The following is a 21485-nucleotide window of genomic DNA, read 5'->3' as shown; positions in this document are numbered from 1 at the left end:
CTTCCTGGGATGTCACCTGAACAAAAGAGGGGACTGGTGGCCATGTAGCTTGCCGTATGTGTTTACAAGACAGAGTATCTATCTGCTACTTTGTGTCACAAACCACTACAAATAACAGCCAGAGTAACAAAGTTCATTTCCAGCTGTTTACCACGCAGAAAAATGCATCTGTCAGCATTTATGATAAAGCATTTACTGGGAAATTGCAGGAACAAAGTGCCAAAATTTACTCCCTCTACTGCCATAGGTCATCAGCCCTGCCTTAGCTTCTGATGTTCTGAGGTTTCTCGATTTGTGGGTTTTTTTATCTTAGTTGCTTTGTTTATGCTATTGGTTGGTTTACTAAAAATGCCAGTGCAGTCGAGTTTGGTACAAAACAGAGAGGAGAAACATGACCATGGCTATCAGAAGCTTTTGTGGTGTGTTCAGGGGGTGAGGTTTTGGATGCTGCGTGTGAGCCGTGCTGTCTTTTCACTGAACTTCTGTTTGACCACAAGGTTCCTGAGCTTTGGAGGCTTTGAGGAGCAGGCGCTCTGCAGCTCTGCCGCAGTGAGCAGAAACCCTGGCTCCTCCTGAGGCAAGAAGGGCAGCAGGATTTGTGGTGGGTATAGCACCACTTACACCCAAGTGCTCTGCGAGTTGTGACACGGGCGCTGGTGCTGCCAGCGGTGTTACTGGCACTGTGCCGGAGCGTTCAGCAGTGAGATCAGCCGAGGACGTCTGAGCAGAGAAGCAGCAGCGTGTTTTGCAGTGCTGCTTGGTCGTGGGTCTGCGCCAGCTCCGCTTTGCGGAACCCCTTTGAGCCATCAACCCAACTTAAGAAAGATTGGGAAATCTGAGGAAGTTGAAACCCTTCGCGCATTGCGTTATGGAGCACTGGAGCGGGTCCGCACGGCAAACCTGAGGACAGGTGGAGAAAAGGCGGCGTTGGGGAAAAACCATCCTCCCCAAATCAGGGAAAAGATGCGTTTGTTTTTTTCCTTGAGAGGGAGGCTTCGTGCCTTTTCCTTCAGCGGCGTTGCAGGCGAAGCCCTTCCCCTTCAGTCAGAGGAGCCAAGTGAGGACGAGGAGGCGGCTCCGCTCCCTGCGGCGGCCCCGCCCTCGCGGAGCGCGTGCCCCGCGCGTGCGCCCGGTGGGTGTTTGTTCGCCGTCCCGGCGGCAGGAAGCGGCGCCTCGGGGCTCGCGCGCGGCCCCGCCTCCCGCGCTCCTGCCGCCGCGCTCCGCTCGCTCGCCGCGGGAGGGATCCGAGGCTGGGAGGTGGCGATGGAGGCTGCGCAGGGAGCCGCGGGGGGACCCCAGCTGCTGCCCTTGGGGGCTGGGGCCGTCGCTCTGCTGTTGACGGTGGTGGCCGTGCGCTGCCTGCCCTCCCTCGTGGGTTATGGGAGGCGATGGTGGGTGATGAAGCCCATCCCGGGTATCAGCCCCTGCTATCCTCTCCTGGGAAATGCTTTGCTCTTGAAGCGGGATGGAGAAGGTAAGGGCAGCTTGCGCCGTAGCCCAGCGTGGGGTCCCTGTGCTGCCAGAGGAGCCGGTGCTGGTGGGGTACTTGGGTGGTGGAGCCGTGGCTGGTTGGGGGCGGTTGTAGAGTGTGCCATTGGCTTTAGGGCTCTCTGGGGCTGTGGGGATCTGTGCTAGAGCTGGACAGTGGAGGGGGAAGGAGAGAACTGAATATGTATACGTGTGGGGTTGTTAACAGTCAGGGATCAGCTGGAGCATCTATCTGGGAGTGCCTTCCAGATGCTGATGCTGGGCTGTCATGGGTTAGGCTGATCCGGCAACTAAACTCCACGCAGCAGGTCTCTCACTCCAGTAAATGGAGAGGAGAAAACCGTAATAAAGGGACTGAGGGTCAAGACAAGAACAGAGGGAGCACCCACCAACCATGGTCCCGGGCAAAACAGACTCGGCTTTCTTAAAGCAAAACAATTTATTAACAGTTATTTAAAAAGGACAAAGGGAAACAAAACCGGTTACTTGAGAGGGTAAAAAGAAGCAAAGCCAGATCTTCAAAACAACACCTTCCTTCCCCCCCCGCCCTTTCCTTTTCCTCCCGGCTCTACCTCCTCCCCCCAGCGGCGCAGGGGGCAGGGACTGGGGGAGTGCAGGTCAGTTCATCCCATGCTGTTACTGCCGCTTCTCTCTTAAAGGAGGAGGAGTCCTTACACCCTCTTCCCTTGCTGCAGTGGATCCCCTACTCATAAGGAAAAATCCACAAACTTCTCCAGCGTGAGTCCTACCTGCAGGATGCAATCCTTCCCCATTGGATTGCTCCAGTGTGGGTTTTACCACAGTCTCAGATTCTTGGGGAGTTGTTGCCACTCGCTCTGGCGTGGGTCGTCATGCAGACTCCAGATATCTCTCTGCCTTGTCGTGCATCCCAACACGACTGTCCTCAGGCTCAGGCATCTCCTCTCCACGGGCTGCAAGTGGGTCTCTACTCCACCGAGTCCGTCCTGGTTGCAGGGGGGCCGCCTGCTGTCTCGCCACCAGCTGCAGGGGAAACTCAGCTCCAGCACACCTCCTCCCGCTCCATCCTCACTGACCTGGTGTCGATGCGGCCATTTCTCTCAGTTCTCAGTTCTCTTTGGATGAACTCAGCCCAGTGGACACCCCGGGAGTGGGGCGCTCCCCGAGTTCCCCAGCCAGCTCTGCTGCCACCATCCTCAGTGGGTGGCGCCGGCCCAATGCAGGTAGCTGCCCGGCCAGGAGCCAGGGAGTGGAGGCAGTGCCTTCCTCCCTTCTCTCCTCGCTCCTGGGCAAAGTATCTTTTCCAGTTCCTTTGTCCCGACTTAAATAGGGCAATTCGCAGAGGCGCCGATTGGCTCAACCTCGAGAGGGATGGAAGTCCGATCTGGTGGCCAGAACTGGGTCTGACCCAGTTCCAAAACCAGGGAGGTCACAGGGAGCAAAGCCCCTCTCCTGCCACCAGAACTCTCCCCCCCACCCCCATCAAACCATGACATGGACTTGAGCCTATTGCCAATTGTTGGTGAGGTGGAGTGTGAACGCTATGAAATGTGGTTTTGGGACAGGGAGGAGTGCTGGGTGCTGGCGCAGGAAGTGCTGTTTCGCAATGCAGAGCGCTGTGTCTCTATGGCTGTTAGCTGCCATCCAAACACAGCTTTTGGCTTGGGAAGGGAAAATACTTCAAATAATGGTCTTCCCCCAAGTGAGCATGTGCAAGGGACCTCAGCGTGCTGAGCTCCTGGATTGTTTTAGGAGTTAGCTGTGCCTTAGATTTATGCATTAGGTACAAAAGAACTTGCTGAGTATTTGCAGTACATCTCTCAAAAGCAAACTTTTCCTGTGCTCACATTGATCAATGGTACCTTCTTTTTGCCAGGTGCTCAAGAGCACAAATATGCTACACGTTCCCTTTCCATTAGATACTCAGTTTTGCACAGGAGCATGTTTCTTGAGGAGTCTGTGGTGTGAAAGCAGCTCTGGCTGTGGTGTTGGTGGACTAGCAGATTCTCCTGGGTGTGTTTGTGATGCCTGTGTATGCCTGTCTGTTCTGTGCACACACGTTCCTGTCTGTGCTGCCAAGTAAAAAGAGAACAACAGGGTCATGGGAGCACGGTGAAGCCAAGAACGACTGCTGCATGGGCATGCATGTTAGCCAGTGCTGGCACATGCTGAGACATGGTCCCTATGTTCGCAAGGATACACAGTCACATCTTTCCTCTGGATCCAACCCTGTATGTCAGTACAGGTATATGTGAGATGTTTCTGGATGCCATACTGAGGGACCTTGATAGGCTGGAGGGGTGGGCCTGTGAGAACCTCATGAAGTTCAACGAGGCCAAGTGCAAGATCCTGCACATGGGTCAGGGCAATCCTAAGCATAAGTACAAACTGGGTGGAGAATGGATTGAGAGCAGCCCTGAGGAAAAGGACTTGGGAGTGTTGGTTATGAGAAGCTCAACATGAGCCTGCAATATGTGCTTGCAGTCCAGAAGGCCAACCATATTCTGGGCTGCATCAAAAGGAGCGTGGCCAGCAGGTCGAGGGAGGTGATTCTGCCCCTCTACTCTGCTCTCGTGAGACCCCACTTGGAATAATGCATTCAACTCTGAAGTCCACAACACAAGAAGGACATGGAGCTGCTAGAGTGAGTCCAGAGGAGGGCCACGAAGATGATCAGAGGACTGGAGCACCTCTCCTATGAAGACAGGCTGAGTGAGTTGGGGCTGCTCAGCCTGGAGAAGAGAAGGCTCCGGGGTGATCTTATAGCAGCCTTCCAGTACTTAAAGGGGGCCTACAGGAAAGCTGGAGAGGGACTTTTTACAAGGGCGTGCAGTGATAGGACAAGGGGCAATGGATTTAAACTGAAAGAGGGGAGATTTCGATTAGATATAAGGAAGAATTTTTTCACTAAGAGGGTGGTGAGGCACTGGAATAGGTTGCCCAGAGAAGTTGTGGATGCCTCATCCCTGGAAGTGTTAAAGGCGAGGTTGGATGAGGCTTTGAGCAACCTGATCTAGTGGAAGGTGTCCCTGCCCGTGGGCAGGGGTATTGGAACTAGATGATCTTTGAGGTCCCTTCCAACCCTAACGATTCTATGATTCTATGGAATATGAATGAAGTTTGTGATTTATAATACTTTTCATTAAGAATGTGGCAATTCAAAAAGATAGTTTGTAGGAAAAAGGATAATTTTTTTATAGCAGAAAGAAAAATGACTTTTCATCTGATGGTGATTTTATTTATTGATATCAGTAGACAAATGATGGAAAATTATGATATTTTAATCATGGTGGTGTTAGGAAAAAATATTTAAAAAATTGCAAAATAATGACACTTTTAAGCCTTTTGGATGAGGTGTCATTAGAAGTTTGCCTCAGACTAGGGAATGCTGTATTTGAGTATCTATTGGAAAAAGTAGATTTTTTTTTTTTTTTTTTTCCCCTTTGATTTGGGGACCTTTGAATTTTCAACTCTGCAGAGGCCTTGGAAGGAGTAATTTATTGTTTAATCTGGTTTCTGAAAGGGCAAAGGCATGTTTCATTCTTGAATATCCTGATAGCAGCCCCACCTCTAGAACTGCAGAATGAACTTGATTGCTCTCTGTGATGAGCGAACTGGATCTGTGAGCAAGGGAAGAGCAGTAGATGGTGTTTAATTTGAAGCAGTGAGGTCTTTGATACCATTTCCCATGCTTTCTGTATAGCTAAACTGACAAGATGTGGGCTGGATAAGTGAATAATAATGTGGGTGGAGAATTGGTCAGGTTGCTGAGCTCACTGGTATGAAGTCCAATGGGCAGGTGGACAATAGTGGTATCTCACAGGTGATACATGGCATAAATGATGCTATGAGTCTTTGCCCTTAGAGATGGAGACATCTGAATTGCCAAATCCACAGTAGCCCTGTAAGCGGTCACTTACCCTTCAGTAAGGTTTCTGAAAGGACAAGAGTGGAGTTCAATCCGGGGGCAGCCAGCTGTCAAAAGACTGCTGAAATTGTAAACCATCACTTATGGCTAGGGCTGCGAGAGAGTAAAAGTAATTTGTTTGCAGACAAACAGTAACGGTGTAAGGGCTCCAAAGATTTTCTTCAGGAGTCCAGCTATGGGCTCTGGGGTCCTCAACCAAAGGAGGACATGGAGATATTGGAGCAGGTCCAGAGGAGGGCCATGAAGATGATCTGAGGGCTGGAGCACCTCTGCTATGAAGACAGGCTGAGAGAGTTGAGGTTGTTCAGCCTGGAGAAGAGAAGGCTCCAGGGACATTTTAGAGCAGCCTTCCAGTACCTAAAGGGGGCCTGCAGGAAAGCTGGAGCAGGACTTTTTACAAGGGTATATAGTGATAAGACAAAGGGCAATGGCTTTAAACTGAAAGAGGGGAGATTTCAATTACATATAAGGAAGACCTTTTTAGATCAAGGGTGGTGAGGCACTGGAACAGGTTGCCCAGAGAAGTTGTGGATGCCCCATCACTGGAGATGTTCAAGGCCAGGTTGGATGAGGCTTTGAGCAACCTGATCTAGTGGAAGGTGTCCCTGCCCGTGGCAGAGAGTTTGGAACTACATAATCTTTGAGGTCCCTTCTGACCCAAACCCTCCTATGATTCTATCAGAAACCAGACCTTTCAAGTGATACTGGTGCCTGCACAGTGCTCTGTCATTACTGTGCTCAGCATCACTTGCGTGTGCGCCACAAATGTAGTACTTGTCAATGAGGTCTCAGATGGGAAAAGGCTTAGTGCTGTACTTGGAAAGTAAAGAAGCGTCTTGATATAGCATTTTGGCTAGTGTCATAAAAGCTAAAATGTAAGCATAGCCTTGATAAAGTTTGATTTGGCTCTAGTTCTTTGGTTAGCCTTCAAGGACCTCTTCTTACGAGCTCAAGACCGGTGCATCCCAACAGGTAGGAAGCCAAGAAAGGGCACCAAGAGACCTGCATGGTTAAATGGTGAACTGTTGGGCAAGCTCAAGTGGAAAAAGAGAGTGTACGGATCATGGAAGGAGGGGCAGGCCACTTGGGAGGAATATAGGTCTGCTGTCAGAGGATGTAGGGAGGCAACTAGGAAAGCTAAGACCTCCTTGGAATTAAACCTTGCAAGAAAGGTCAAGGACAACAGAAAGGGCTTCTTCAAATACATTGCAGATAAAGCTAACACTAGAGGCAATGTAGGCCCACTGGTGAATGAGGAGGGTGTCCTGGTGACAGAGGATGAGAAGAAGGCAGAGTTGCTGAATGCCTTTTTTGCCTCAGTCTATACTGCTGGAGGCTATCCTGATGAGCCCCAGAACCCTGAGGCTCCTGAGGAAGTCAGGATAGAGGGGGAGTCTACCCTGGTTGATGAGGACTTGGTTAGGGACCAGTTAAGCAACCTGGCCATCCATAAGTCCATGGGTCCTGATGGGATGCACCCGTGGGTGCTGAGGGAGCTGGCGGATGTCATTGCCAGGCCACTCGCCATCATCTTTGCTAAATCGTGGGGAACAGGAGAGGTGCCTGAGGACTGGAGGAAAGCAAATGTCATTCTGGTCTTCAAAAAGGGCAAGAAGGAAGACCCAGGTAACTATAGACTGGTCAGCCTCACCTCCATCCCTGGAAAGATAATGGAACAACTTATCCTTGGTGCTGTCTCTAGGCATATCAAGGATAAGAGGGTCATTAGGGGCAGTCAACATGGCTTCACTAAGGGAAAGTCGTGCTTGACAAACCTGATAGCCTTTTATGAGGACATCACCCAGTGGGTGGATGATGGTAGAGCAGTGGATGTGGTCTATCTTGACTTCAGTAAAGCATTTAACACAGTCTCCCACAGCATTCTCACAGCTAAGCTGAGCAAGTGTGGTCTGGATGATCAGATAGTGAGGTGGATTGTGAACTGGCTGAAGGATAGAAGCCAGAGAGTAGTGGTCAATGGGACAGAGTGCAGTTGGAGGCCTGTATCCAGTGGAGTCCCTCAAGGGTCGGTACTGGGACTTGTATTGTTCAACATATTCATTGATGATTTGGATGAGGGAATAGAGTGTGGGGTCAGCAAGTTTGCTGATGACACTAAACTGGGAGGAGTGGCTGACACACCAGAAGGCTGTGCTGCCATTCAGAGAGACCTGGACAGGCTGGAGAGTTGGGCAGGGAGAAATTTAATGAAATACAACCAGGGCAAGTGTAGAGTCTTGCATCTGGGTAAGAACAACCTCATGTACCAGTACAAGTTGGGGACTGAACTGTTGGGGAGCAGCACAGGGGAAAGGGACCTGGGGGTCCCAGTGGACAGCAGGATGACTGTGAGCCAGCAATGTGCCCTTGTGGCCAAGAAGGCCAATGGCATCCTGGGGTGTATTAGAAGGGGTGTGGTTAGTAGGTCGAGAGAGGTTCTCCTCCCCCTCTTCTCTGCCCTGGTGAGGCCGCATCTGGAATATTGTGTCCAGTTCTGGGCCCATCAGTTCAAGAAGGACAAGGTACTGCTGGAGAGAGTCCAGCGCAGGGCCACAAAGATGATGAAGGGAGTGGAGCATCTCCCTTATGAGGAAAGGCTGAGGGAGCTGGGTCTCTTTAGCCTGGAGAAGAGGAGACTAGAGGGGGGACCTCATTAATGTTTATAAATATGTAAAGGGTGACTGTCATGAGGATGGAGTCAGGCTCTTCTCACTGGCATCCAATGATAGGACAAGGGGAGATGGATATAAACTGGAACATAGGAGGTTCTGCTTAAACATGAGGAAGAACTTCTTCCCAGTAAGGGTAAGAGAACACTGGAACAGGCTGCCCAGAGAGGTTGTGGAGTCTCTTTCTCTGAAGATGTTCAAAACCTGCCTGGATGCGTTCTTGTGTGATCTGATGTAGGTGGTCCTGCTCCAGCAGGGAGATTGTACTAGATGATCCTTTGAGGTCCCTTCCAATCCCTAACATTCTGTGATTCTGTAGTTGTTACAGGGGGCATTGCGATACAAAAGGCCCATGCTGCAGTGCTCTGAGATTGCTCAAATCAGATTTCCTTATCTTCAGCTAGGAAGGGTTTCTCTAGAATAGAGTGCCTTCAAGAGTGTAGCCATAAAGACACGCTCCTGCAGTATGGCTAATAGATAGGTGCAGAATATGCCGCTTGGTCATAGTAGCAAGATGAAACTACAACAGAAAAATAATTATAGGGCATTTGATGAAAAACAGTTCATTAGAGAAGTCTTACTTATTCAGAAAAAAAAAACTTTTTAAAAAATTCTAACCTGCTTTTTCCATTCCAGGTTTTTTTAAACAACTACAAGTTTACACTGAAGAGTTCAGGAAGTGGCCATTATTCAAACTTTGGTTAGGACCATTGCCTGTTGTGATTTTGTTTCACCCTGACAGTGTGGAGGTGAGCATGCTTGTCTCCTGTCTGTTCTTCTGTCATGTCATGCAAAGCGGTGTCCAACCTGTTCATTTCTATTCTCTCAATATAATTTTTGCAAAAAAGGGCTTCGACTGATTTTACTTGAGATTGTCCTCTGACTCAGTCCTAAAGAAAGGCTGAAAGCAGAAGAATATAAAAAGCCTAATCTTGGAGAAAAATAAATACCGAAGATGGCCAACAAATGAAAGCAGCGACTCTGTATGTTTTATACAAAGAAACATCTTCTTTAGCTTTGTTTTCACATATGTGAAAGCTTCTACTCCCAAGGTCAGAACGGACAAGTGGATAGTAGGGAAGATGGGACCACTGAAGTAGGGTAGAACATTATGAAATGCAAGTTGCAATGCTTGTATCTGACTGACTGACTTCAGCGTTAGAACTTGGTGGATCTGTCTTGGTGCCATGAAATGTAGTCGTTAGTTTTGCTGCTGACAGTGATTGTCCCTGAACTGGGAAGAGGGAGCTGTTACTTTGTTGGTGCATTTATTGAAGAGATGGTGGTACCTGTGAGTTTGGCTAAGGATGGAAACTGTTGGATATTCTCTGAGCTCTGTCTATGACTGTGTAACACAGACTTTTGTTTTACAGGAAGATAAGGGGAGTGGGAGTGGTACTTTTTGAGTATTTCATTGTTTCTCAGGATTGGGATATTTACTGAAAGACTTGAGGGTGTGAACTCAGTGTTCCCCCTGTGTACTGGCTTATACTGAAACATTGGTCAATGACTTTAAACTGAAAGAGGAGAGATTTAGATTAGATATAAGGAAGAAATTTTTTAGATTGAGGGTGGTGAGGCACTGGAACAGGTTGCCCAGAGAAGTTGTGGCTGCCCCATCCCTGGAAGTGTTCAAGGCCAGGTTGGATGAGGCTTTGAGCAACCTGATCTGGTGGAAGATGTCCCTGCCCATGACAGGGGGGTTGGAACTAGATTATCTTTGAGGTCCCTTCCAACCCAAACCATTCTATGATCATTTTACTGAGGCTGGGGGCATTTTTGTGGAGGAACTCAGGTTATGTGAAGTAATCTCAGATGAAGAAATCTCTCTCCATCTAACAAGTGATATTTTTTCCTTTTCTTTCATTTTTCCGACAGGTTATTCTGAGCAGTTCGAAACATATAGAGAAATCGTACCTGTACACATTCCTGCAGCCGTGGCTGGGTACTGGACTTCTGACAAGGTATGGTGAAATGTGGGTGCATTGCTGTTTTTTCGAAACTCATAAGGTATAGGATAGGAAGAGGGCTTGGTGGCTGGAATGCTCTGTGTATCTCTGGACAGAGATGTAGATGATAGCTCTAGAAGTCTTTACTACTTGTGATGGTCTTGATTGCTATTTAGCAGTCAATGTCTGATAAAAATCTTTTGGCATTATCTGTTTCTTGGCAAATTTGGCTGTTGTTACTTTTTTGTCCAGAGGCTTGAAACGAATGTGAGTTTTGGGAAGCTGTATCCTATGGCAAGTGGTGGTGTTTGGTCTGCAATGCTATGTGCTGGATGTTTTGAATGTTGTGATGCGTGTTGACTGGCTGGACTGTGGCAGAGCTGTGACTGTGTGCATTGCTTATCTCAGCTGGTGATGCTGCAAACCAGTAGGATGGGCCTGAGATTAGTGATGCTTTGGGGTAGGATGGGAGAGCATCTGCACTCTGTCCTTCACTTCCCTCATGAAGTGGAGACTTTTAAGAGGTGAGCCTGGGTAAGGGTGCAAGTCGAGTGGAGAAAGGCAAGAGCAGTGATGTAAGGGTTTGGTGTCCTCCAGTCTTGGGAGAATTGAGGAAGGTTTAATCTGGATCATGCAGATATTCAAGAGTCAGAGCAACGTGAGTGTAGAGTGGCTCTGGTGCCTTTGTGCCTCTTTGGTGTTTTTGCGAGAAGGTCAAGGTCTCCCCATATAGTAGTGGAGCTTTGTTGCCTGTTTGGAGCCCTCAGAGGTGAGCTCCTTGCGCTTCATGATGGGATCATGGTGTTGTAAAAGCCAGCTGTGGTCACATGGTGTGGGAGGCACAAGTTTATGTGAGAAAACGAGGAATGCCTTTTATGCTGAGTTTCGTTCGTGGCCCTTAAGAAGGCTGATTAAGGGTATTAGTGGTAGACAGCAAGCAGATAAGCTAGCCTGAGACATGCCCCAATAGCAGCTTGACAGAAGTGGTGTGATGGTTTACCCTATAAGCAGAGCTGCCAGTTTTGTGCCTATGGGGCATGTGATTCAGAAAAAGTGAAGAAGAATCTCCAGGAAGCTGATGTCACCCCTGTGTCTCCATGCTCTTTCACTGACATGTGGGAGATGATTGCCTGTCTCCAAGGAAGTACTTTTTGTCAGACCTTGAGGCAGTCATTGTATAACGTCAAGGACCCTAGTTCTCTGCAATCCTGTTTTCTAGTCATTGGATGAATGAGGCTGTATTGCCTTAAAGGTTTGTTGGCATCTGCTTCTGTTGAGAGCAGCTATAGAAATGGTAGCTTGTGCTTCGGAGAGCTGGAGTGAGAAATATTTCCATTTTGCTTCTTCTGGGGAGTGCTGTGGACAGCTTGAAGAGTCATCTACAGCATGACCATCTGTGAAGGTGTTCCAGGCTGCAGTTTTTACTGTGTACTTCCTGTGATGGCGAGAGTTTTATTTTTGACTAGGAGTTTTTAACCCTTCCTTCTCCCTGTTCATTTTGCAGCACTGGAGACAAGTGGCGGTTGCGGAGGAAGATGATAACTCCCACATTCCATTTCACAATCTTAACTGACTTTCTAGAGGTTATGAATGAACAAGGAGGTATTTTGCTGGAGAAACTTGAGAAGCATGTTGACAAGGAACCGTTTGATATCTTTTTAGATGTCACTCTGTGTGCCCTTGATATCATCTGTGGTAAGTCCTCTTCAGTTACTGTGGTGGGACTGTGAATGATGCAGAGGCTCATGAGCACAGCTGTGCTGTGCCTTACAAGGAGACTGATGAAGAGGAATGTCCCTGCATGTGGTGTGAATGCATTTCCATCCTCCCAAGGCCATCCTTTCTCCTAGGGTGTCTTGTGTGCATCTGAGCAAGTGAGTTTGTGGGATGGGCAGGGCAGAGGTAGCAGTCTGAAGTGAGGTTGTGTTGAGGAGCAGGGTTCCTGGGCATGAAAATGTAAAGCAGGGTCATCACCTGGAAAGGGATGTGCGTATTCACCTGTCGAAGGGGCGGTGTGGACAGTTGGAAGCTTGGAATAGTAGTAACTTATTCTGCATACGGACTCTGCATTTCACTTTGCACTCCTGAACCATTGATGATCTCCTCCTCCTAGAAACGGCGATGGGCAAGAATGTGGGTGCTCAGGAGAATAAGGATTCTGAGTATGTTCGTGCTATCTACAGGTAAGTGGACATTTTCCTTGACTACTACTTTGTAGTTGGGCAGGATCTGATGCTGCTGGTGTCAGGAGTTCATCTTCTGTGAGCCAGGAGGGAGGGCCAGGGAGTCACAGATGGAGGTAGAAAGCCAAGAAGTCAGGAAAAACTCCTGCAGGTTTTGATGTGTTTTCTGATACAAGTACATGCTATGGGAGGCTGAGGCTTTGAAAAGGTGTCAACTGCTGTTCAGTTAATCCATTGGTACAGGAGTTTTTTTAAAAAAAAAAAAATGGAGCTGCAACATTTCACATCAACATGACTGGCAGAATTAGGAGGCTTCTGTTTTAGACAGCATGTTAAAGCTGAGACACTGCTACTCTGCAGGTCACGGCAGTATTTACACCATTCAAATTGTATGTGACTGTCCAGTGGATTAGGAAAAGTGTGGTCTGTGTTCCTGCCACACTCATGTCAGCCTAGATGAGATGTAGCTGCCTGTGGCATCTCACCTCTAGCCTTTGATGGGGCTTGCTGAGACACCTATGTTACAAAAAAAGGGTGGAATTAGAGGATTTGATTGTCATCGGTTCCTTGACCTTTCCCAAATTGCACCGCAAGTGGGTCTGAAGTTGGCCTGAATGTAATAATCACTCCTCGAAGTCTCTGCAGCCAAAAGCATGTGCAAGAGCTGAATAGTAATGACAGTCAGCCCTTCCAAATGTACTCCAGTTGTCTTTGAGCATACTTGAAGTCTCATATTCTTTATTTTAAATACTTTTTGTATGCTCTCTGGCATATATGGTCTCTGGACAGCCAAGTAGGAACGTAACGCTTTCAGATGGCTGTTTGAGGTCTTGGGGCAGATATTTGGAACCCTGGGATGGGTAGTCTTTTCAGGATGTACATGTCTTTTTCAGCGTGGTCAATGCTTTACTGATGTGGAGTGGGACTGGATTGGATGACTTAATATGTCTGTTTCAAGAGGATTCCAACTAAACGAGAATATGTTCTCCTTCTCAGAGATAAATGCTTAGAGATATAAATCATGGTGATGCTGGGACAGGGGACAGAAATTCTGAGATTGTTTAAAATCAGGAAACAAATAAGCAGAGCCTTCCCTTCAGATGAATGAGTGTAAACCCACACAATATGTCAAGTTCTGCTTCATTGAGAGAGGTAGAACTTTTTTGTTGTTGTTTTTGAAAGTGTGCTGTAAATTTGTTTTTTGTCAAGAAACATTACATGATGTAATTGTTGTGCCCTTAGGATGAGTGATCTAATCCAACAGCGACAGAAGAGCCCTTGGCTTTGGCCTGATCTTTTATATATGCTGTTCAAGGAAGGAAGAGAGCATGAGAGGAACCTCAAGATCCTGCACAATTTTACAGATACAGTATAGATTATTTATTTATTTATTTAATGATACATTTTAGTTGTTGAAATGAAGTCTTGCACTCAGTAGAGAGCTTCCAAATGGGAGTAAGGTTCAGCCCCCTTGATATGCATCTATTAAGAGGAGAACTATCTCTCTGTTGGGATGCCGAGGAATTCGCTGAAAAAAAGACAACTGACTTCCTGTCAGGAGCTCACTCAGGAATTCACTGAACTCTTGTTCTGCCTCAGATGCTCCACATCTGAATCACCTGCAACAGCTCACTGCCAAGTTTGTAGCAGTAAGCATTGGGCTCTTCTTAGTAATACCACTTGGTCCAGCCCTCAGGAATTGAAGCCTGTATTCATTTTCCCCTATTTGGAGCAGAGCTGCTGAGACAAGCAAACATGTGCAGGTCCCCACATCAACAGTAAGACACTTTGACACAGAAACCATTACGCATACGTCACTGACTTGGCATAAAAGGTAGTGTTCTCTCACCACGTTAGACTGTGCAAGTAACACCCCTTTCTGTCACCATAAAGTTCCCATGCTGTTCTGGCTGATGATTGCCCTGCCAAATCTACTGTTAGGATCTTACCAGAGAAGCTACTTTTCCCTGAAATAGATGTATGGACCCCATGATGTCATTGCGTCAATGTCCATGATAAAGGAAATAATCTCTGAACTTTCACTACATATAATGAGCCACATTGACTCTGTGTTGTTTTTAAGTAGTTCATGTTTTGCTTCCTTTTATTGGGAATTGCAGCAGTGAGACATGAGACAGGCTCTTAAGGCAACACGTTCTCTCTTCCCATGCTAGGTTTGTGCACTGAATATAAGAAGCCAAATCTTAGAAGATGACGAAGGAGCAGTAAATAATAATGTCACTGAGTGTGTGTGCTGTCAGAAAGCACTGAGACAAAGGGTGGTTCAATGTGTGTCTTTATATGTGCATGTTCAGTGAGGGAAACAGTGTGTATGTGTATATAACTGCCTTTTTTTTTCAATTCCATGCTTCCTCTGAACAGAATTGCATTCTTTACAGCCTTTGTTTTTAATTATTTTTGTTGTTGTTGATGGCAATACCAGTTTATTGAAGGGTTCTGTTTTGCTGTTATGACAACAGTCATGACAGCAAGAAATCTGTGTCTTGGGGCTGTGCTTTGACCTTAAAAAGGGAAGTTCAACTGTTGCTCTCATACTGAAGAAAATTTGGGAAGCTTTAGTGTAGCAGTTCCAGCTGTGCTATGTGTAGTCCCGATGCAGGGTTATGGGGTGCCCTGGCTTCTCTTCAATCTCCTAGGTTCCCCAGAGGTTGGAGGTGTGATTCTTTCCTTAGTTATTGGATAGGGTAGAGAATATCTTCTCAGTGATCAGTCTGTTCAAATTGTGGTGGTGTCTTTTGATTTGCTGTTGCTATTGTTATCATTCACGATTGGCTTGTTCCAGATATTCTGGATGTGTCTATACTTCTTGATGATCAACAGGTTGTTTGCATAGTTTGGCTATCTGTTTTCTTCATCACACAAAGACTATTCAAGGTTCACTCTATTGCTTAGGACAAGAGGGGTTGGTCTTATTTCACCTACTAATACAAGAAGTCAGTTAAAGTTCATGAGCTAATGCTGACAGCTGTGCTGAGTAGCTCATGTAGACTGCTACAGGTGGATGTTGTTGTTTTAATAAGTTGGGACAAACCTGTGTGATGTAGACTATGCGTGTGTGCTGTGTGCATTGTATCTAATGTCATGGTTCTAATCTCAGGTCATTGCAGAAAAAGCTGCAGAACTTGAAAACACCAAGCAAACGACATGTGATGCTGATGGCACCTGTGCAGAAAGTGGCTCCAAAAAGAGAAAAGCTTTCCTAGACATGCTGCTGAGTGCAACAGATGATGAAGGGAACAAGTTGAGCTACAGAGATATTCGTGAGGAAGTGGATACTTTCATGTTTGAGGTACCCAACAAATCCCTTGGGGTTTTTATGTGTGTTTTTTTGTTTGGTTGGTTTTTTTCTCCCCCTCTAGAACTTGAGATTCAGCGTTTGCAGGTATGCAGGTAGAGTCTTCCTTTTCGTAGTTCAGGAGGTTGCTTTTAGTATGAAGTTATTTTAGCCCTGGAAGCCTAAGAGGAAATCTCTGTAGGATAGAAACTACTAAAGGATAGACACATTTGATCCAGAATTGTGTGTCCTGGCAAAATGTTGGGCAATACCTGTGGCAGGCCCTGCCTATGTGAGCAGGCTCTACTCATGAAAGCAGGTGAATAATAAGAGCTTCATGGCTGATGTGTGAGCCATGGACTCTCAGCTCCTGTTGCAAACCTCATTAATGCTAACGAGAACTCTAAACGGTTTCAGTGTTTTCCCTTGCATTTTGTCAGCCCTCCTCACATTTTGTCTCTTGACGCGTTGGCTGTAACCTCCTGTTTCTGTTGTCAGCTGTGTGTTGGTGTACTGTCTTCTCATGTCTGGTTCTCTGTCCAATGAAGGATCTAAACAAGACTTTCACAGGTTTTCCATATACCTCCATTAGGTGGACCTGAATTCTATCTTGGAAGAGCTTAATTCAGAGTCATATTACTGCTGTTGTAAGCTAGAGAAATACTCTTCTATTCCTGTACTCTTCTGTAGCTGGATTTTGAAAACATGCAACATCTTGAACTTTACAAGTGCACCTTTTTAGTACAAAAATCCTGTGTTGGTCAGCTTTTCCCTTTTCTGTTCTCTGTTTTTGTTTGTTTGGGGTTTTTTGGGGGTTTTGGTGGGTTTTTTGGGGCCCCCTTCGCTTTGTTTCCTTTCCAAGTTTTTACACAGTGCTGAGAACTGTAGTAGCTGTGATGCCCTTCTCATAGGAACCCAAGAAGTAGCCCTCCTGTGGCCACTGTACTGGGTCTCACTAGATGCTTTTTTGGATAGTTTTCTGAAGGTTACAGATTGAGTGCATTGCATCTCTCCTGTGGTAGTCGTTGGCCCCCTAGATGTTATGTTGTTGAATAGACAGTAACCAAAAAAGTTAGTGTGCATCTGTTTCATTGTGTAGATACTGGTAGCTCATGCAGCTTCTGAGAGGTGGAGGAGAGGGATGTTTGCTTGAGTTATTTCAGTACTTTTCCCTTTTGGTCAGTTTTCAGGCACCTGACAGAATCATGGGCCATCTTACATGCTGATAATCAGCATGTTGGATAGAGTTCTTCATTCTTGATTTTTGTTTTTTCTCATGGTCACTGGACCAGCAAGTCTCACTTTCCATACTACCTGTATACCTAAGTATTTATGAACCCTACTTGTGCACAGGATTAGTGTTGAAGTTAATATTTCTGTAAATCTGGACCACTAGGGTCATGATACAACAGCAGCTGCTATGAACTGGGTCCTGTACTTACTTGGACATAATCCTGAAGCCCAGAAGAAAATTCACAGAGAACTGGACGAGGTGTTTGGTATGTTTCCATTCCCCCCTTTATTGGGCTTGTGGTGGTCGTTGCATTTGTGAGTGGGGATGTGGTACGTTATAAGCCTAGATGTAGAAGGGGAGGCAGGAACATGCCTTGTGACCCTTCTGGAGCTTTCAATAGCTAGAGGTGATTAGGACAGGCGCGGGAAGGTCTGTAAGAGAATACAGCCAACCTTATGTTTTTGAGGCAAGGCATACATGTTCAATGTATGTGTAGCACCTTCTCCTATGTGGTCTTGGTGCATGATGAGAGTTCCTGGAGGGAGCTGGGATAAATTTGGTTAACCAAAAATGAGGAGTTTTGGTCTTGCTCATCTCCCTATTTGGTTTTGGACAGGCAACACTGAGCGTCCTGTTACAATGGACGATTTGAAGAAGCTTCGATACCTTGAGTGTGTTGTGAAAGAAGCCCTTCGGATCTACCCTTCGGTTCCGCTGTTTGCCCGTTCCTTGAGAGAGGATTGCTATATTCGTAAGTGGTGTCATGCGTTTGCCACTTCCTATTCTGCTAGCATCTCCTCAGTGAAGGTGTTTCCCGAGTAAAGGGCAGCATTGTTTTACTTATTTACTGTCCTATTATGTATAGAAAGTCACTTATTTGTCATTCTTTTGACTGTTCTTCTCTCTTTCCCTTTTCTCTTTAGGAGGATATCAGGTACCAAAAGGCACAAATGTTCTTGTCATAACTTATGCCCTGCACAGAGACCCTGAGATCTTCCCTGACCCGGAGGAGTTCAGACCTGAGCGATTCCTCCCTGAAAATTGTAAGGGAAGGCATCCGTATGCTTATGTGCCCTTCTCAGCTGGTCCCAGGAACTGCATTGGTAGGTGGCTGAAGAGGGAGCCCTTGTAGTTTGACAGTGCTGCTTTTGGTGTGGTAACTGCGATAGTAGCGAGTGTATCAGAAATTTAAGTCTTGATGTGCCTGCTGGTCGTGTCCTGTCCTCACCCCGCAACCCACCCGCCCCCGCCCTTGAATTCTGGGCACTGGCTCCCCAGCAAGCCTGGTGCTTGAGCTGCCACGTTTTGTTTCTTCCCAAGGGGCAATGTCTATCCTGCTGGTGTTTCCTCCTTGCTGCCCGTGCAACCCAGCAGCATGTTAATGAGCTCCTGCATTAGGACAGGATTGCTTCAAAATTTCTGATCCTCAGTGTCAGCAAGACAGAGCGAGGGAAGGCAAATGTCCTGCACTTGTTTTGCTCTGGAAACATCTTGCCTGTCTATCTCACGATCTCAGCTGGGTGTCTCAAACATGCAGTCTGCAACTGATGTATTCTTTCCCTCTTTCTGACACAGCTGTTGCTCTGGTGTTCTTACTGCCATCCTAGAACTTGTTAGCTCTTCAGCTGCCACTGAGACACTTGGCATTTATCTGCGCTCAAAGTAGAGGCATTGTTGTTTATACTGTAAAACACATGAAAAGACTGTTCCCTGCACTGATCTTAAGTGCAGATGGGGAAAATTCAGCAATTGTCATGGCATTTATGTCAATAGGAAATACAACTTCTTCTGGGTTTCTGATTTTGTTTGGTTTCTTTTTGTGGGTTGGGTTTTTCTTTTGTTTGTTTGGTTTTAATTTGTCTCATTGAGAATAAGTGCCCTTCCTACAAGAACAGCAGACTAGGTCTTCTCATGTTCCAAAGAGGAATCTAATTTAATATTACATGTCTGTCTAGTTCCTGGGTGTACAGGATCATGTACAGGAGAGGTGGTTCATGATATGTCATTGCAGAAATACATCACTGTGTACATGTGTGCAGACATCCATCTATGCATATTATACAGAGAGGAACACAGGAAAAGTTTGGAGCACTGGGCTCTGTATCCTGTTCCCATTTTCAGTTTAGTTTGAGTGAACTGCCTGGATTTTGATGCTTGTTTTGGTTTCCCTTTATGTTTCTCTTGTTCTCCCCTTTCCTTTTCGAACTTTCTGTGAAATGTAAATTGAACTTTGCCTTCTGTGCTGCCAAATCGTCAGTCTGTGTGATGCTTAGTGTTCATCAAAGGAAGATCTGCCTGTCATTCTGTTAAAGTTGTATCTCCTTTGCTGCTCTCTGCATATATGGAAGAGTGGGATTTGTCTCTCCTTGCAGTCCCTGTGCTGCATCTTCTGCTCTGGTCTGTTCCTCCCTGCCTGGTCCATCCAAGAGACATGACAAGGCTGTGTTTTGTATTAGTTCCACGTAAATCGTTGACTGTTTCCTCTTTGCTGTTTGAGTTTTGTGAAAGAGATTGTGGTCCCGGGAAGGCCAGAGTTGTCATGAAGAGAAAAGTGCTAGTTTCAGTAGTATCTGTATGACCTCGATTTTTCATGTAAAGCCAGTTCTGTTCTCAAGGCAGATGCAGTCTTTGCTGTCCTAGGGGTTTCACTGTGAGCAAGCAAATGGAGCAACTGTTGATGCAACCTGACAATAACATAATTTTTTTTTTTCTGTTCTGTAACTTGTAGGTCAGCGCTTTGCACAAATGGAGGAGAAGACTCTTCTAGCCCTCATCCTGCGGCGCTTTTGGGTGGACTCATGTCAAAAGCCAGAAGAGCTTGGTATAACTGGAGAACTGATTCTTCGTCCAAGTAATGGCATCTGGATTAAGCTGAAGAGGAGGCCAAATGCTGTATCAAAGTGAAAGGACGTTCAAGACTGTTTTTCCAAGATCTTCCAAGCTATTTAGGCTGAGATATGTTTTTAAATCAGATATTTTGATGGCAGTCCAGCAATTCATTAAAACTAAAGTCGTTACTGATTGTTTCATTAAAGATGATGTAAGAGCCCTGAATTGCTCTACTTTTCTAGTACATGTGAACTTCACGTTAATCTTCGAAGTGCAAATCTTTAAACATCAAATCTTAGTGCCTTATCTACTCAGATGAAGCTATTCTAATGCAGCAGTGCAAAAAAAACCTTAAATTACTTTAGTAACAACAGTAATGCCTGTGATGGAATGATCTGGTTATATTCCATAGCATTTGCGAGGTAACCAATAGTCTCAAATCTTTGTACATTTTTCAAGTTCCTTTGGTTCTGAAAGGTACAAGTGATCAATTCTTCCACTTGACACAACTTTTTTTCTGTTTTAGTGATGACTGCATCTATGAAGACAAAGCAAAAGTCTTTGATAATTTCACCTCTTTTGTAAGCGTTTACAGCAGTTCTTAAGTAGTGAGTGCTCGGAATTCTTTTTTAGTAAAGTGTACCATAAGCATTAATGTGTATCATACCATGAACTAGATAGCATGCACATTACACACAAGATTTCATAATGACAGAAACACTGTACTATTACAAATTTTGAGAATAATCTTCTACTATGCCTCAATATGGAATGAAATTATATCTGTAAAAATTACATGCCTGGGTGCAGGTAAATTACTGATGGATAATTATTTCTTATAATCAGTTTCTCTAGGATGATAAATCCACCAGCTTATACTGTGTTAGTCAAATTGAAACAATCAGCTAGTCTGCTCTTGCCTTCTAGGGTCCTGAAGACAACATAGAAATAGAAACATAGAATATCTTGAGTTGGAAGGAACCCATAAGGATCATCGAGTCCAATTCTCTGCTCCTCACAGGACTACATAAAACTAAAATATATGACTGAGAGCATCACCCAGACACTCCTTGAAGTCTGATAGGCTTGGTGCTGTTACCATATGCCTGGGGAGCCTGTTCCAGTGACCAACCACTCTCTCAGTGAAGAACCTTTTTCCTAATGTCTGATCTGAACTTCCCCTAATGCAGCTTCATTCTGTTTCCTTGTGTCCTATCACTGGTCATCAGAGGGGAGATCAGCACCTCCCACTCCACTGCCTGCCTTGAGAAAGTTGTAGAGTGTGATGAGATCACTCCTCAGTCTTCTCTTCTCCAAGCTGAACTAACTAGGTGACCTCAGCCGCACCTCATAAGCCTTGCTCTTGAGGCCTTTCACCATCTTGGTTGCCCTCCTCTGGACACACTCTGGTAGTTTCATAGAATCATTTAAGTTGGAAAAGACCCTTAAGGCCACAAGTCCAACCATTTGATGTCCTTATATTGAGGTGTCCAAAACTGCAAACTCGAGCTGGGGCCACACCAGTGCAGCGTAGAGTAGGACAGTCACCTCCCTTGACCAACTAGCTATGATGTGCTTAGTGCGCCCCAGGACATGGTTGGCCCTTTTGGCTGCCAGAGCATGCTGTTGACTCATGTTCAACTTGCCATCAACCCAAACACCCAGATCTGTCTCCATGGCACTGCTCTCCAGCCTCTTGTCCACCAGTTTGTATGTAAAAATCAGGATTATCCCATCCCAGGTGCAGAATCTGGCACTTGCTCTTGTCAGATTGCATATAGTTGGCAATTGCCCAACTTTTGGGTTTGTCCTGCTGCCTAGCTGCTCATTTTCATGAAATCTGCAAAAATCTTGGGCAACCAGGCAAAAAGCAGCTTCTCCACCTTCCAGCAAGGAAACTGGGTTTTATACTCCCATGTCTTGTACTCCTT

At 46.1% G+C, this 21485-nt stretch overlaps 1 protein-coding gene across 1 annotated transcript; it reads left to right on the top strand.

The window, feature by feature from the left end:
• The first annotated feature begins 1263 nt into the window (after positions 1-1263).
• CYP4V2 (cytochrome P450 family 4 subfamily V member 2) lies at positions 1264-19629 on the top strand. Its single transcript, XM_009982844.2, has 11 exons — positions 1264-1474; positions 8701-8813; positions 9943-10028; positions 11518-11708; positions 12127-12196; positions 13439-13565; positions 15315-15506; positions 16888-16990; positions 17342-17476; positions 17649-17828; positions 19454-19629. Exons 1-11 carry the CDS (start codon positions 1264-1266, stop codon positions 19627-19629), a joined length of 1584 nt encoding a protein of 527 aa, XP_009981146.2.
• The last annotated feature ends 1856 nt before the right edge of the window (positions 19630-21485 follow it).

This window comes from Tauraco erythrolophus, chromosome 5, assembly GCF_009769465.1.
Source record: "Tauraco erythrolophus isolate bTauEry1 chromosome 5, bTauEry1.pri, whole genome shotgun sequence".
Classification (NCBI taxonomy): domain Eukaryota; kingdom Metazoa; phylum Chordata; class Aves; order Musophagiformes; family Musophagidae; genus Tauraco; species Tauraco erythrolophus.
This window is presented reverse-complemented; position numbering and strand designations above follow the sequence as displayed.